Genomic DNA, 15,960 nt, shown 5'->3' with positions numbered 1-15,960 from the left:
TTCTGATTATTTGGATGGGTGAGCGAATACTTTTGGCAATATAGTGTGTATATATATATATATATATATATATATATACAGTTGGTTCTCAGTTGTACAGTTCCTTATGTATATCATGCATATTATATATACTGTCACTGTCACATACACTTCGAGGAATGCAGTGCAGAAGCTGGATGAGGAGCTGCAATTTGGGAAGTCAGAACTGCTGGTGCTTCAAATCGAGCAGAAGAGAAGCTTGGGGAAGGAAATGAAGGACAAGATCAGAAAAAGAAAAGAAAGATAAATTAATTGATATAGTGAGTAATCTGACTATTTTGACATACTGATGCCATTGTACTTGATGTCTACCTGTAGCTGGATAGCCTCCAGTCCATACAGGATAATGTGATTGCATCCTCATCTTTAATGCTATCATGAAGCCTACAAAAGGAAGGTCAGGATCATGAATCTTCAGCAGGTCCATCAGGTCAAAAGTTGTCCTGCATGGCTATTGGGCATGGTGGATTGGAGCATGAAAATGGAAATCCATACTTCCATAGCTCTATACTTCCTGCTCGCTTGTACTGTATGTGCTTGTCTCATTGTCATGTCCTTGGCATAATGTCTGTTTTTTTCTCTTCTTCTTCTTCTTCTTTTCCTCTGACTCTCTCTCTCACGCTTTAATTTTTGTCTCTCACTACGGTTTAAATGGGACATGGGACAGAATGTGTGATAGTCGTCTCAACTCACTGCCTTGATTATTGTGGTGATTGCTGTTGTCTTGTTATTGTTCTGTTACCCATCCCAACCCTTTTGTTGTGTCAATCAGTATGTGTCAATCATTATGAGTTCAATTTCATCCTGTCACCTTTTGTCATTTATGTTTCATCATTATTCCGCTGTTATTCTGATGGTGACTTGGTCCCCTGTATATAGGGGATAAGTGGACAGGTAAGATGTCACATGACATACATTGCACGACACCCAGAGCTGACCTTTAGACACACTAGGCAAGGAGTGATCGCCACCCCTGTACGTTTTGGTTTGGGTAGTAAGTGTAGCTAGGCAGGGCATGTTAATGATGATGATTTGTTTTGGTTAGTCAGGTTAGAATCATAATGTATGAGATAATCTAGAGTTTTGTTTTGTTCTTTTCTTTTCTTCCGTGACACTTGTGTTTACCATTTTTGGTTAAAGCAACGGTGGCCAATCTATACAGCTGTTTAATCCTGCCCGTCAAATATTCACAATATTGTCCAAAAAACCGCATTCATTTCTCCTTTTTCCTGCAATACCCTGCGTTTCAGTTGATTCCACTAGATGGCGCACTCCAAACACTACTGACTTTTGCTACACAGATATTCATTCTTCACGTTTGCTATTGCATTGAGCCCAGGTTTAACAATAAATGGGCCAAAGAAAAGAAACGTCGACCATGAGTGTCGAATTTTTAATAAGGAGAGGACATCTAAGTATTTTTCACCGCCGTATGTAAGGCCGTATGTCATATTTGCCAGTAAACTTCTGTGGTTTTCAAAAATTTCAATATTTGCCACCAATTTTAACCAAGCATCCTTATTATGCTCAGGGGCGGATTTAGTGGATTGGGGGATTCCAGGTATGGGAATCTCGCGCATGTGCAGTAAGATAGGAACGTTCCACTATTCATGAATCATGGGGGGCGCATTTGAAAAGATGTAACAATAACGGTAAAATCTTAATGGTTATAGACAGACCATACAATATATGATAGAAGAGTAATAAGTACTATATGATTTATATAGGCTACTTGGTATTGCTTACCTCGCTTACTGGTTAAAGTTTTCACGTGTAATTTACACCGGTCAGGCATAACATTATGACCTGCCTAATATTGTACTTCGTCCCCATTTTGCTGGCATCAAGATGTTAGCAAGAGATCCCTTACGTCTTATTGTAACTTTATATCCTAAGGAAACAAATTCTACTTTCTCAGCCCATAATCCACTTTCAATTTATGCTTCAGTAGTTAATCTTCAGCCATTTTACACCGCCAGGCTGAGACTGTGTACTAACTTGGGCCAGTCTGAGAGATCTCTTACAAATAAACCAAAGAGGGAGACAGCTGTGGTTCCGATGGGGAAGTCCAAAACGAACATCATTCATGTGAAGACTATGGAAATGATAGATTAACGCTTGGTTTAAGGATCACTGTTCAATATAAATAGTACGATAGTGTACATACTGGTCAGATTGTTCTGAGGTTAGTTGATAAGTAAAATGTGACCTTGACCTGAGTTTAGTCAGAAGGTCTGCCCATCTGGCCTCCAATGCATGTAAACTGAGCAGGCAGTTCTCTCACTATTTGCAAAGGTGATTGATAACAGTAACAGTAGGGTTTGCCATTGTGCATGCTCTCTAACAGAATGGATATCAGGCACCGGATCCAGTCAGTCCATGGCCAAATGCACACACACAGATGACTGACTGGTACTATCATAAGTTACGGTGGAAGCCATGAGCTTATCATCTTGGAGTTGGACTCCATAATCTAGTAAAGGGCAGCAGTAAAGGGGCATAGGTGCACATTACATGCTGGACTACAGACAGATGCATATGTCTACATTTTGGGGTGATTGAACATAGCATGTGTTATGTTCAGAATCCTAAATGGCATTAATTATATCTAGTACCTTTGGCTCATGGAAATGTAGGACATTTAGGAACCATTTCTGCCCAGTAGACTGCTCAGACAGCTTGTTTTGAAGTTGTTTTGAATTATGTTAAGTATTCTAAACTGTTGGTTATAGCTTGTTGATCATCAGGTTTTCATACCAATGAAGCCGGAGCCACACCTGATATCAGCAGTTTAATCAGTTGATCTTGGCTTCCATTAGAATCAGCCATGACTTCTGCTTGATGGCTTCTGAAAGAGGAGACTTGATAGATTTTGATAGGAGTCGATCACCAGTTTTGGATGATTTCCAACTTGACTTTGATGGAAAGTCTCAGCATGCACACAAGAGGCTGTATTATTAAAAAATTTCAAGTAATTTTTTAAATGTCCCATTATCATAAGCTGTTACGCAGTGTGAAACTATTTAAAATGTTCTTTTACATTTATTTTTTAACCTGCATCATTTACAGAACAGAACATTATTCTGATTCATCCAAATCATCATCCTGCACAAACTGATGAATACTATGCTTTTGATTTTACATTTTACCAAAAAAACAAACAAAATAAAAACGGCCCACAGACAAAGGATTGAAAACACTTAAAAGAAAACCTTGGTATTCTAAAGATATGATGCCGCATGTAATGTTCTAACTAAACCCCCCTAAAAGTCACAGGTAGTACAAACATCTTGGGTGCTTTTCTGTGTGCATGCTGATTCTTTTCAAGAAAGTGAAGGATCCAGATATCCAAATCTGGTGAGCGAGTCCCATCAAAACCTACTGAGTCTTCACTTCCAGGAGCACACTCACCTTGCAATCTCCTTGTGGGCTGAGTTCTCCCTTTATGTTTGTTGTCTGCTGTGTGTGAGGATGCTAGGTCTACTGCTACATCTGCAAGATTTTTAAGTTGATATTGACCTGGCAGACGAGGTGGCATGCTCGTCTTCCGCCTTATAAGGGTCCAAAATGTAAGTATGTCCCACAGTTTAAAACACAGGATTTTACTCAACAAACCTGTTTAGAACAAGGAGGCTGGTACCTGTATGGCTCTACAGGGCTGGTTTGTAAAAGCCCTCCTTTTCCATGAGCTAAAGTTATCAGATAAAATCAATGCCATGCTGCCACAGGACTTACAAAGATTATTCATTAAATCACCCCAGACATATGCAAGTGAAACTCATCTAAGGACAGGCCACTGGGACAAAGTGCACTAGTCCACCATGCACTGTGCACCTTTGTACCTTTATTGCTGATGCTGATCAAAGTTAACAGAATTCATAAGCTAGACGTTGGAGTCCTACTATTGGCCCCAGGATAGCAAGGTCATGGCTTGCACTGTAACTTAGGATAGTCCCTGTCATTCACCTGTGTCTTTGTGTTTGGCTCTGGACTGACTGGACCTGGTACCAGATGTTAGAAGAATGGTTAGAGAATGGCTTGTTTACGCAAAAAAAGAATGGCTAGGTCAATATCAACTTAAAAATCTTGCAGGTGTAGCAGTAGACCTAGCATCCTCACACACAGCAGACAACAAACATTAAGGGAGAAATCAACTGACAAGGAGATTGCAAGGTGAGTGTGCTCCTGGAAGTGAAGACTCAGTAGGTTTTGATGGGACTCGCTCACAAGATTTGGATATCTGGATCCTTGGTGCTGGTCAGTGCATCTGGAGTCTGATCTGGGATACACATGAGCTGTGTTTTACCTCCTGTCTTCCTACAAGCAATGTCTGTGTCACTAAGCTATTACTGTTTGTACATCATCAGGTTCATCATCATCATCATCATCATCAGTGCAGCCTGCATGCCCTGGAACATAAAGAGATGTTCCAAAAAAAAAGATCCTCTACATTTATTGCTTTCATTGTCCTCTATTTCTGATTTCTCTGGCTGAGGAATCAGAGCTTTGCTTTTACCATAGAACAGTTTATTGTGCATCTTTCCTTTTCACTACAATAAGAAAAATCAAATAAATTACTGCATGGATATATGTCAGTATTTGTTTGTGTGTAAATAATATTGACCGTGATGTTTACTTATCCTTATAATCCACTCACAGATCACCCTCTCATTACACTTTATACTGCACTACAATCTGGCTTTTTTCTTTTTACCCTGGACAGACATATCAACCGCATGGTCACACATGAATTTGGGGAAATTATGTCATAGATGTATTTCTGTATTTCTCATTTATTTTGCTCTCTCATTTACCCTCTGCACTGTTCACAACAACATCATGGTTTGATCCCTACTAAGGTGATTTCTTGTTTGACCCCATTATAGGATGACTGACCAGCAACTTTCTTCCTTTTGTGTGACTGAATGAAGTTATAGACTGAAATAATAACAGTCTACCCTGGATCTTAATGTTTTGTGTTGCTTTCTTGAACATTCATGAACGTTTGCACCTTCTGAAATAGTTGTGTACGAGTCTCTCAGTTGACCTAAGTGTGAAAAGATGGACCTAAAAATTATAGTCACCGCTGAAAAGGGGTCAAAATATGTAGCAAAAAATAAATAAATAAAATGTGCAGGACCTGGAGGATTTGTAAGAACAGTGGTCAGTTTTACTGCTCATGACAAACAGGGGACAGATGAAAAACAAAGCAGTAATCATTGGTAAACATAGTAAATTGTAACTATAAAGTGTAATGTGTGTTCATTCCTTCATTTTTATGTTTGTTTATTGCTGCAACAAGCTGTTATAAACTTCGTTAGAAAAACTGACCTAGCTAGTTAGCAGCTTAGCCGCTTTTTGTCTCGACATGGCAGACATGAGTGATTTAAGGGTTTGGTGTTGAAGTGTTTTAATGTTCTTGTCAGGTCAGGTCTCTATAGTAACACATTCGAATTTATTACGCAACAGAACAGAACCTTAGAACAGAACCTTCCCACATAGCAGACGGGTCGGGGCCAGATCTGGCATTAAGCCAGCACTGCTGGCTGATTGCTGGCATGGCAAGTGGTATGTCAACCAGATGCGGACCAGGTCTGGCAGTGATGGCACTGTTTATATGATGGCATGCCAGATGTTGCCCGGTTATGGTTTGGTTTATGTGGCCCAGATCTGTCCATGCCAGATGTGGCCCGGTTATGGTTTGGTTCATGTGGCCCAGATCTGTCCCTGCCAGATGTGGCCTGGTTATGGTTTGGTTCATGTGACCCAGGTCTGTCCATGCCAGATGTGGCCCAGTTATGGTTTGGTTTATGTGGTCCAGATCTGTCCCTGCCAGATGTGGCCCGGTTATGGTTTGGTTTATGTGGTCCAGATCTGTCCCTGACAGATGTGGCCCGGGTATGGTTTGGTTTATGTGGCCCAGATCTGTCCCTGCCAGATGTGGCCCGGTTATGGTTTGGTTCATGTGACCCAGGTCTGTCCATGCCAGATGTGGCCCGGTTATGGTTTGATTTATGTGGCCCAGATCTGTCCATGCCAGATGTGGCCCGGTTATGGTCTGATTTATGTGGCCCAGATCTGTCCCTGCCAGATGTGGCCCCGTTATGGTTTGGTTTATGTGGTCCAGGTCTGTCCATGCCAGATGTGGCCCGGTTATGGTTTGATTTATGTGGCCCAGATCTGTCCCTGCCAGATGTGGCCCCGTTATGGTTTGGTTTATGTGGTCCAGGTCTGTCCATGCCAGATGTGGTCCAGGTCTGTCCCTGCCAGATGTGGCCCCGTTATGGTTTGGTTTATGTGGTCCAGGTCTGTCCATGCCAGATGTGGCCCGATTGTGATTGAGCTGATGTTGCCCATATGTTTTCTATGTGGTGTCTCACACTAATTCAGCTCTTTCAGAGTTTATTGCAATTTTGTGCATTCAAACTCACACCACATCACATGCTCCAACACTGACAGAAAACGTTTATTTCTGTTTTATTTTTATTAAGTGAATAAAAATGGCTTGAAAAAGTGAATAAAATGGCCCTGGTCTTATACCTATTGAATTGCAGGACGGTGTGCTGAGATATTAAAACTCTCATTATTCTGAAAAGTAGTGATGGGCGGAGACGATACGCCGTGTCGAGCGCTTCAAACCACTGACGACAACCAACCGATCTTGTTCTTCGCTCTCATTGGCCGCCGCTCAACATGTGATCCCGATTCCTACGCTCTCATTGGCTCCTGCTACTTCGAAGTGCGATCTGAATCGGATACGCTGTTTTGAGCAGAGAGAACAGAGAGGTGAGTACACGGTATTATTAATCTTTACAGAATATTTTAAAGAAACAAGTTGTAGCTTAAACTGTATTTCATTTGAACGGGGAAGCTGGACTGTCCGAGTTTCATATAATGTTGAAGAGAAGCTTTGTGAGAAACGTCACTCACTCCGTGCAATATCTGGTAATGAAGCCCTGAAGTGAGCAAACGGTTTTTGTATTTTGGGTGGCCGGAGTCTGTGGGACAGATCGTTAGCTTCTATGCTGGAATTCTGTTTAGATGTTTAAACAATAGTTGCCCGGCTATAGAAAGGAGGAACATTATATTAATATTATATAATAATTTCATTATATAATATTCCCACATTCCCACGATAGTTGGACGGGATTGTCGAGTTATAACACACAGTCAAAGTAGCTAGCGTATTTTTCCCGCCAATTATTCCCGCTTCGTCTGTGAAGCGGGAATAAAAACTGCACGCGCACTGTCCGTAAAGCGATAACAAAACAAATGTCGCGATAGTCTCGTACACGACCTGCACGGCTTGACTCCATATTCTCGTTGGCTTCCGAGAGCACGGGGACACGGATCCTCACTATTGACTAGGTTTGTTCGAGGACCACTATATATATATATTATGTATATGTATGTGTGTATATATATATATATATATATATATATATATATATATATATATATATATATGTGTGTGTGTGTGTGTATATGCTGCATTTTATGTAGTTTATTATTAAGTTGCCTCAGTTTTTATATTTTATTTGCATTGCAGGGCTGTATTTGAACATTAATAAGTGTCTCACATTGCTTTGTTTTGAAATCTTAACAGTTTTCAAAAATGTTCCAAATTTTAATACCAAAAATCATCTGGGGGGGTCCCTGGCACCATACCCTGTCATATGAGGGTCCTCCGCTACATGCATATCAATGTGGGGGTTGTTGACTTGGAAATGTTTGAGAACCACTCATCTATTGTATCTTTAAAAATATGTAAATAATCAATATTTATCATTTATTACTTATTACAATTCATCTTAAATTTTCTTTTCTCCTGCAGGGCTGTATTTCAACTTTTCACTTTTCAAGTGGAACAGGGGTGTAAGTGATATGGAAAGGAACCAGCAGTGTGGCCCAGTGCTGGCCCATGCATCGCCCATCTCTGGCAAACCAGATATGGGCCAGCAAAGGACTGTCATTCTTTGCGGCATCTGGGCCAAGTGTAAGTGCATTGTGTGGGCCAGACCTATTTTGCTATCTGGGTTAGAACAGAACCTTACATCAGAGTATCAACGTGTTAGTATTAGCTGTTCATTTTCAAAGAGAAGCTACGATGAGTGGACTTCATGAGAAAATGTCAAAAAAAACTTTGCTAGACTTGTTGGACACGTCTATCCCGGGCAGTAAAAAGAGCGTCCTGGACCTCAAAGCTCTACGAGGTCTACTGCTCGGGTTAATAAACCGGCGTGGTGCCGAGATGGAGAGAGCGGGCAGTGGGGTGACAGCGGCCAGGATGGAGAGAGCGGACAGGATGGAGAAAGGGGACAGGATGGAGAGAGCGGACAGGAGGGAGAGAGAGGGGACAGGATGGAGAGAGCGGACAGGAGGGAGAGAGAGCGGACAGGATGGAGAGAGCGGACAGGATGGAGAGAGGGGACAGGATGGAGAGAGCGGACAGGAGGGAGAGAGAGCGGACAGGAGAGAGACAGCGGACGTCGGCTGGGATGAAGATGAGTCGCAGCCGCTGAGCCTCTCCATCTCGGACACGAGCAAACAATTGGAGCAAGCAGTGTCCAAGGTAAGACCTCATTCTTTAGCCATTCTTCTAACATCTGGATCTCCTCTTATTGTTCAGCAGAAATCTAATACTACACAAATACCTGTAATGTTTTCTACCCCGTTTTACATGTTGTTTAAATTAGCCTCCACATTAAACTTTACTATTTTACTGTTAGTCACTGTGATGTTGAAATGTATAACATTCTGTCTGAGAAATCTTAGTGTAGAAACATAAACTGAAACCTTAATAAGTATCTGAAGGCCCATATTTTCCATTCTCAGTCTACAAGTCTGATGCAAAAATCAAAGAATAAAGAGAATCAGGAGCTCAGGGAGGAGATAAACATGCTGAAGAAAGAAATGGAAACACTCCAAAATCAGCTTAATCAGGTGAGCACATACATATACTTCACTTCTTTTTATCGAATACATTCCACATAGTCAAAGTGAGAACATCAGTTCATACTGAAGTCTGTTCATTTACACAGAGTGTAACACAGGTGACAGAAAACAGTAAAATGCAACAAAAGCTGAACCTGTTCATTATCTTGTTTATGCAGTGTGTGACTATGGAAGACATGCGAGCGGCTCTCGTCATCGAGAGACAAAACATGTTGAAGGTAAGATGATGGATTAGCACTGTGTGCAATTTGTGCAGTTTGAATAACTCGTACTTTATAAAACCCTGCTTAATTAAAACAGATTGAATAGAATGTGATAATTTACCGAAATGAACACAACATACCAGCCGAGATGTTTAGCAAACAAATGCTAGATTTGATTGCATTGCATGTAGTCTTAATTTAGAGAATCGTGTCCTCTCAAGATGACATAATGGTGGATATATGATCCATTTCCATACAGGAACTGAAAGACAGCATCACTGACACCGGGTTCTCAGATACAAGTAGAGGGATTAATGTCTCTCCTACCCTAAGAGACTCTTTGACAAACGTATCTGATGGAGCCCTGTGCCAGGTCTACAGTGGGGTTGAGCAGGACCCAGAGTCACCCAAAGCTCTGCTGGACGTAGTTCAACTAAAGGAGACGCAGAAGAGCCTGGAGGCTCGTGTGGTGCGCCTGGAAGGTGACATGCTTATGCAACTACTGAGGCCAAAAATGGCAGCATATTGGCATATAACTGTATAATATGAATTTCATAAACTACAGTTTGACAACTATGTTTAAAAGACTAATTACAGAGAGTCTTATAGATTAAAACATTAAAAGAACACAATTCATATACTGTGATTTGTCTGATATTTAAGCCCCTTTTCCTGCTGTGCATATGTAGCTGGTCCAAATCTGGGTATTGGAAGCATGTATTAATTGTTCTGTATTTGAATTTTTTTGCTTAGGAGAAATAGAAAATATGCTGGAGGAGTTTCAGGTGACAGTCAGCCAGGGCAGAGACAATATCAGTGGATCGGAGCAGCAGCCTCATCTGCAAACAGCTGACCTCAGGTAAATTCCATTCTCAGGCTACAGGAAGCAACAGTGGGAACAGTTGTAGATCCTTCTCTTACTTGGAAATGTTAACATTTACATTTTCTATCTAAGAATCTGAGGAAGTATTTTTATATAGATGCAAATTAAAATATTAGCTAGTTGTACAATACATGTGTACTTGTAACCTTTAACTCTGTGTAATCTGGGTAATCAATGCCACAACTGTCTGTGGGTGGGATTATACACCAGTCTTTCTAACCATAATGAACCTTCCAAGAGAAGTATTTAAAAAATACTGAACAGATAGTAAAAAACAGTTGTAGAATGGTTAGCAAAGTTACATTAATGTTATGAGAAATATGTATGTATGTAAAAACCTGAGCTGATAGTAAAAAAAAAAACAATTGTAGAATCCTCCGTTCCACAATTGTCTACTAAATACATCCTCACAATCTTTCTTACACTGTAATATACACTTTGACAGGAATGAAGTGCAGAGCCTGCATGAGGAGCTCCAAAATGTGAAGCAGGAAATGCTGGCACTCAGCGAACAGAAGGAAAGCTCAGAGAAGGAAATGCAGGATGCACAGGAGGCTGTTCTGAAACTACAGGCTGAATGTGAGAAGCTCCACAGAACCACCAACAAGCTGCTGAAGCATCAGAAGCAGGGACAAAGTCAAACCCAGGTAAGGAATACTGAGTTTGTATTAGTCACGGAAAATACGGCACTGGCATTAGAGTACCACTATTATACACACAGAAAAATACATGTAATAATATGCTTGTCTCTCAGGAGCTGTACAAGATTATGAAGGAGCGGGATGAGAAGATGGCAGACAAGGAGATCACAAAAATTGTTGAAGACATTGTGAGTGTCCTAAATTGTAACACATTATCAAATACAAAGTCCATCCAATGTCACTTTCAGTGGGTGAAATTTTTCTCCCTCATTCAGAGAGCGGACATGCAGACACTGGAGAACAAGGTCCTCCTGCATGATACAGCAGCAGCCAAGCTGAAGAAGAAGTTACGGGATCTTTACTGCAACTTCTGTGACTATAAGGAGACCTGTCAAAATGCCAATGAGAAGATTTTCCAGGATCTAGACTGCAAGGTAAACAGAGCAGATCTGTGACTTAACATGAAAAACCTTTTTTTGTTGGGCCTGAGGAAGAACAGGTTGCTAAGATATAATTGTACAGGTTTACCGTTCCTGTCAAAATTGTTTAGTGATTGCTTGGTCTAGCACAGGGGTGTCAAACATACGGCCCACTAAGGCGTACAATACGGCCCGCTGGATGATTTGAATAAATAATATTAAACATTAAATCTTTTTTATCATTATTATTAGTAGTAGTAGTATTAAATAAAGTCTATGGTATTCGCTGCAATATTGTTTGGTTTTATTCATTTTTTTTATTTTATCATTGATCATTTAATTGCGCTCCTATTGCGCTTCTGCCGGAACCTCTAACACGCATGCGCATTCTAAAGCGGCGCCTAAATCAAATTTCGAACACGTCGGCTAATTGAAGATGTGTGGAAAGCACCCGCAATTTTAAAAATGTCCAAAAAAAGAAAAATTGATCTGGAAGGGCGGATGTTTCAGGAGAAATGGAAAGAGAAGTATTTCTTCTGTGAGGTCAACGGCAAGCCGGTATGTTTAATCTGCTCACAAGCCGAGGGACGACATATCTCTGTGAGCAGGCATTTTCTGTAATGAACATTAACAAGTCCAACCTGCGCTCTCGACTCACACACAGACATCTCAATGACATAATGAGAGTGGCGACGGCTCAAAAACTGGTTGCTGATGTTGATGCACTGGTCGAAGAAAAGAGAAGTCAGGAAGCAGGAATTAAAATCGTACGTATGTATACGTGCGTATGTCTAACTTAATGCATTACAAATGCAATCTAGATTTTTATTTGTTAAAGAAAAGTTCTCATTTCTGGTGTATAGTTAATGTTCATATCCAAAGTGAATGATTTTTTTTTTTTAATTTTTCATTTGCATTAACCATAAAGAATTTATTTTGTATATTATTTTTTTTTTTTACATATAAGCTATTGAGTTGTTAAATATGTTAAAGGCAGTTTTTTAAAATTGTGAAGTGTTTTTGTAGTTTGTAAATTATATTGTAGCCTATAGCTTCATATTTAATGTAACTGTCTGTACAGAGTCTGTAGCATTTTTTTATTTCTTATTTTCTCATTACTAAAAAGTATGACAAATAATATTCATGTTCAAAGGAAAGGGTTTTGATTGCCATTACTTAGACAACATTTTATTTTCAAAAAGGAATGAGTGTTAATGAACAGTTTCTGAGGACTTATTAAATGCAGTTTTACAGAATATTGTGTCTTTCTAGGTTTTTTTTTTTTGCAAATTAATTTGTAATTTGGTGCACTATGATTTAAAAAAAAAAAAAAAGGAGATTCGGCCCGCACATGGTCACATTTCTTCTCATCTGGCCCTCACCTTAAAATGAGTTTGACACCCCTGGTCTAGCACATTTGATTTCAGTCAATAAGTCCGCTGTAAGGTAAATCGTATGCTAGAGCAAAAAGAACACTAAATGTTCTTTAAAAACTTAAACTCCTTTATAGCTTCTCCCTCTTTAGCCACACTCTGAAAGATGCTTCTATATTATGATGCTTTTCTTTTTAATTAAAGCTCCATGCTTCCTGCTCACATGTACATTATGTGCTTGCCCCATTTAAAGCCAGCATAGTTTCACCTATGCCATTGTGTTCACCGTTTTCTGGTTAAACTATGTGATTGCAGGCCAAATTTAGTACCTAATAACGACCAATAAACTGTCCAACCCTTTTTCAACTGTACTTTTGGATCCTACATTTTCAGAGATACAGCTTTGGTGATTAACAGCCATGTGCTGCTGTTGCAGGGACATTTTCATTTTATTTGTCTATGGCATTTGATGAATTCCACAGTAGATTTTGAGACTGATTGGTTCTGCCCTGTTACTTTTGGCCCTGTATTAGCTAGCACTATATCGATATATAAAAATGATATAGATATAAAACCTTTCTCCAGACCAGATAATTGGCATGCTCTTTTGTTGTGCTTTTTTATAGATAAAATCTATTTGCAGAATGTAGTACATAAAAATACAGCAGCCAGTGTTTTGACTTGTCAAACCTTGGAATCATATTATTCCCGTTCTCTTCTTCTTCTACCATGTCTTCACATTAATGTATTTTTTTCTCCCTCTTCCTAACAGAGAGTGTTTGACAAAGTTCAACTGCCTCTCCTGTGATCGTCCTGTCAGCATGAGTACTCCTGGACCGTATGTTTGCATCTTGAGCTTTAAATCCATTTTAATGTATTCTACATGACTGAGTACTATAAATTAACTCTGTCCTGTGCTTCTTTTTCTTTTTTTCTGGATGCTCTCAGATCCATTCCGGTATTGCCTAAGCCTCCAAGTGTCCCCGCTCCAAAGTGCAACAGGAGGTAAAGCTCATTTTTGTCAGTAGTTTGTATCATGGCTATAATAATAACATGTATAGGTGGAAAGTATTGTAACAAGAACAGTAACTATAGGAAACAATGAGTAACACAAGTGTCTTGTTTTACCCTTATTCTGCTTAGTTTTACTTATTTTAAGAAAATCATGAATCGTAATTTCCTTATATTCCTAAGACCATAACCCACCTTCAGTTCACCTACACTTTATGCTTCCGTAGTTAAACATCAGCCTTTTTTACTTCTCCAGGGTGAGGCAGTGGACTAACTTGGACAAGTCCGATGAGAGATCGTCTACAGAGGGGAGCGTGGAGCAAACCAGGGAGGAAGAGAGCTGTGGTTCTGATGAGCGAGTCCACTAACTGTAATCTCTTTACAAATGGTTTAGCGAGCATTAGAAAGAAAACATAAGCAGCAGCAGATGGATTTGTCCAGAAGGGACTTAAAATGGCAGTACAAATGCTAAAGCCATCACAGACAAGATGAAGAGTTTTTATTGCTCCCGATGACCAATGATTTTCACTTGTGGAGGCTCAGAGACTCCATCCAGCTCTTTGAGCATTTAGAGTTCTGTTATGGTCTCCCATGTCACTGCTACTTTTCTAATGTTGCTTTGTTGGCTCTGTGCAATATTGTGATGACTCTCATACCTGATCAAAGCTCACACTATGGCTAAGACTGTGGAGGAGTGTGATGTTGCTAGCTGTGTAGCACATAATTTACAGCTAGTTGTGAACTAGCTATAAGTGTACTGAGCTAGCAAAGCAACTCTGTGTGTGTGTGCACATTGGGAAAAATCTAGTTTAGAAATCTAAGGTTCAAAAATAAAATGGAAAGAAACTTCCCTTGTTTTAAATACCAACTATGTTTACAATAATTGTCATGTCTGATTTACCTGTGTCATGGCTATGTAAAATTAATCACTGACTTCTAAACTTTTTAGATATGGAGTATAATCTTTAAAATAAAAAGAAAAGTACATATATTGGTTATTAATATCCGGTATCCGCTACAAGAAGGCACTAATTGTTGATTATAGTATCATCCCAATATCCACACATCCCTAATATAAATAATAATAAAATAAGTACAGAACCTAATTGGTAAAGTGTTGTTAAAATGTCATTGTGTGCTCAAAAACACATTGCTGTAATGATCACTGACCCTCTGACATTGTATCTCTCAATTCCAGGTACAGGCATAAAGAAGGAAAAGCAATGGTACCCTAAGGAATCCTTGCCAGAGAATCTACGTTCCCGACAGAAATAATTCAATGAAAGAATAAACACTTTGAAATAATTGTAATGTCAGCTTCTGTTCTGTTTTACCCTCTAAATTGTCAGGGGTGATGAGAGACACTTAAACAACAAATGCCACAATGTCATGAGGAAACAAAACATCTTAGTCTCTATTTATACAAGGAAATCCAGTGTCCCTTTCCTCCATGACAGACTGACAGCTGGTCTCTGGGTCACTATTCAGTATAAATAGTACCATAGGGTGTGTACTGGTCAGAATGTTGCACTATCGATTGATAAGTAAACAAAAGACCTTGACCTGAGTTTAGCCACAAGGTCAGCCAATATGACCAGCAATGTAAGCAACTGTAAAATGTAAAATCAAAAGCATAGTATTCATCAGTTTGTGCAGGATGATGATTTGGATGAATCAGAATAATGTTCTGTTCTGTAAATGATGCAGGTTAAAAAATAAATGTAAAAGAACATTTTAAATAGTTTCACACTGCGTAACAGCTTATGATAATGGGACATTTAAAAAATTACTTGAAATTTTTTAATAATACAGCCTCTTGTGTGCATGCTGAGACTTTCCATCAAAGTCAAGTTGGAAATCATCCAAAACTGGTGATCGACTCCTATCAAAATCTATCAAGTCTCCTCTTTCAGAAGCCATCAAGCAGAAGTCATGGCTGATTCTAATGGAAGCCAAGATCAACTGATTAAACTGCTGATATCAGGTGTGGCTCCGGCTTCATTGGTATGAAAACCTGATGATCAACAAGCTATAACCAACAGTTTAGAATACTTAACATAATTCAAAACAACTTCAAAACAAGCTGTCTGAGCAGTCTACTGGGCAGAAATGGTTCCTAAATGTCCTACATTTCCATGAGCCAAAGGTACTAGATATAATTAATGCCATTTAGGATTCTGAACATAACACATGCTATGTTCAATCACCCCAAAATGTAGACATATGCATCTGTCTGTAGTCCAGCATGTAATGTGCACCTATGCCCCTTTACTGCTGCCCTTTACTAGATTATGGAGTCCAACTCCAAGATGATAAGCTCATGGCTTCCACCGTAACTTATGATAGTACCAGTCAGTCATCTGTGTGTGTGCATTTGGCCATGGACTGACTGGATCCGGTGCCTGATATCCATTCTGTTAGAGAGCATGCACAATG

At 39.6% G+C, this 15,960-nt stretch overlaps 1 protein-coding gene across 4 annotated transcripts; it reads left to right on the top strand.

Annotated features, from left to right (window-relative positions):
* The first annotated feature begins 6,771 nt into the window (after positions 1-6,771).
* Positions 6,772-14,929, top strand: LOC131344846 (kinesin heavy chain-like). 4 transcript variants are annotated; one of them, XM_058377345.1, is made up of 13 exons: positions 6,772-6,825; positions 7,874-8,611; positions 8,875-8,982; positions 9,153-9,212; positions 9,457-9,679; positions 9,951-10,056; positions 10,526-10,727; positions 10,835-10,909; positions 10,997-11,155; positions 13,286-13,351; positions 13,462-13,518; positions 13,781-13,894; positions 14,723-14,924. In XM_058377345.1, the coding sequence occupies exons 2-10, from the start codon at positions 8,147-8,149 to the stop codon at positions 13,319-13,321; spliced, it is 1,434 nt and encodes a 477-aa protein (XP_058233328.1). In that variant the 5' UTR covers positions 6,772-6,825; positions 7,874-8,146; the 3' UTR covers positions 13,322-13,351; positions 13,462-13,518; positions 13,781-13,894; positions 14,723-14,924. The 4 variants fall into 4 exon arrangements, with proteins under 4 accessions (XP_058233328.1, XP_058233329.1, XP_058233327.1 ...); XM_058377346.1 differs by having other exon boundaries at positions 8,875-8,973; positions 13,781-14,929; XM_058377344.1 differs by having other exon boundaries at positions 13,781-14,929.
* The last annotated feature ends 1,031 nt before the right edge of the window (positions 14,930-15,960 follow it).

This window comes from Hemibagrus wyckioides, linkage group LG24, assembly GCF_019097595.1.
Source record: "Hemibagrus wyckioides isolate EC202008001 linkage group LG24, SWU_Hwy_1.0, whole genome shotgun sequence".
NCBI lineage: Eukaryota > Metazoa > Chordata > Actinopteri > Siluriformes > Bagridae > Hemibagrus > Hemibagrus wyckioides.
The sequence above is the reverse complement of the archived record's forward strand: the minus strand, read 5'-3'. Positions and strand labels throughout refer to the sequence as shown.

Excerpts from the sequence above, each read along its gene's own strand:
- LOC131344846 (XM_058377344.1), top strand. The coding sequence starts at position 8,147 with ATGAGTGGACTTCATGAGAAAATGTCAAAAAAAACTTTGCTAGACTTG. Across the intron at positions 8,983-9,152 it reads TCCAAAATCAGCTTAATCAG|TGTGTGACTATGGAAGACAT; the intron begins GTGAGCACATAC and ends TTGTTTATGCAG. Across the intron at positions 9,680-9,950 it reads TCGTGTGGTGCGCCTGGAAG|GAGAAATAGAAAATATGCTG; the intron begins GTGACATGCTTA and ends TTTTTTGCTTAG.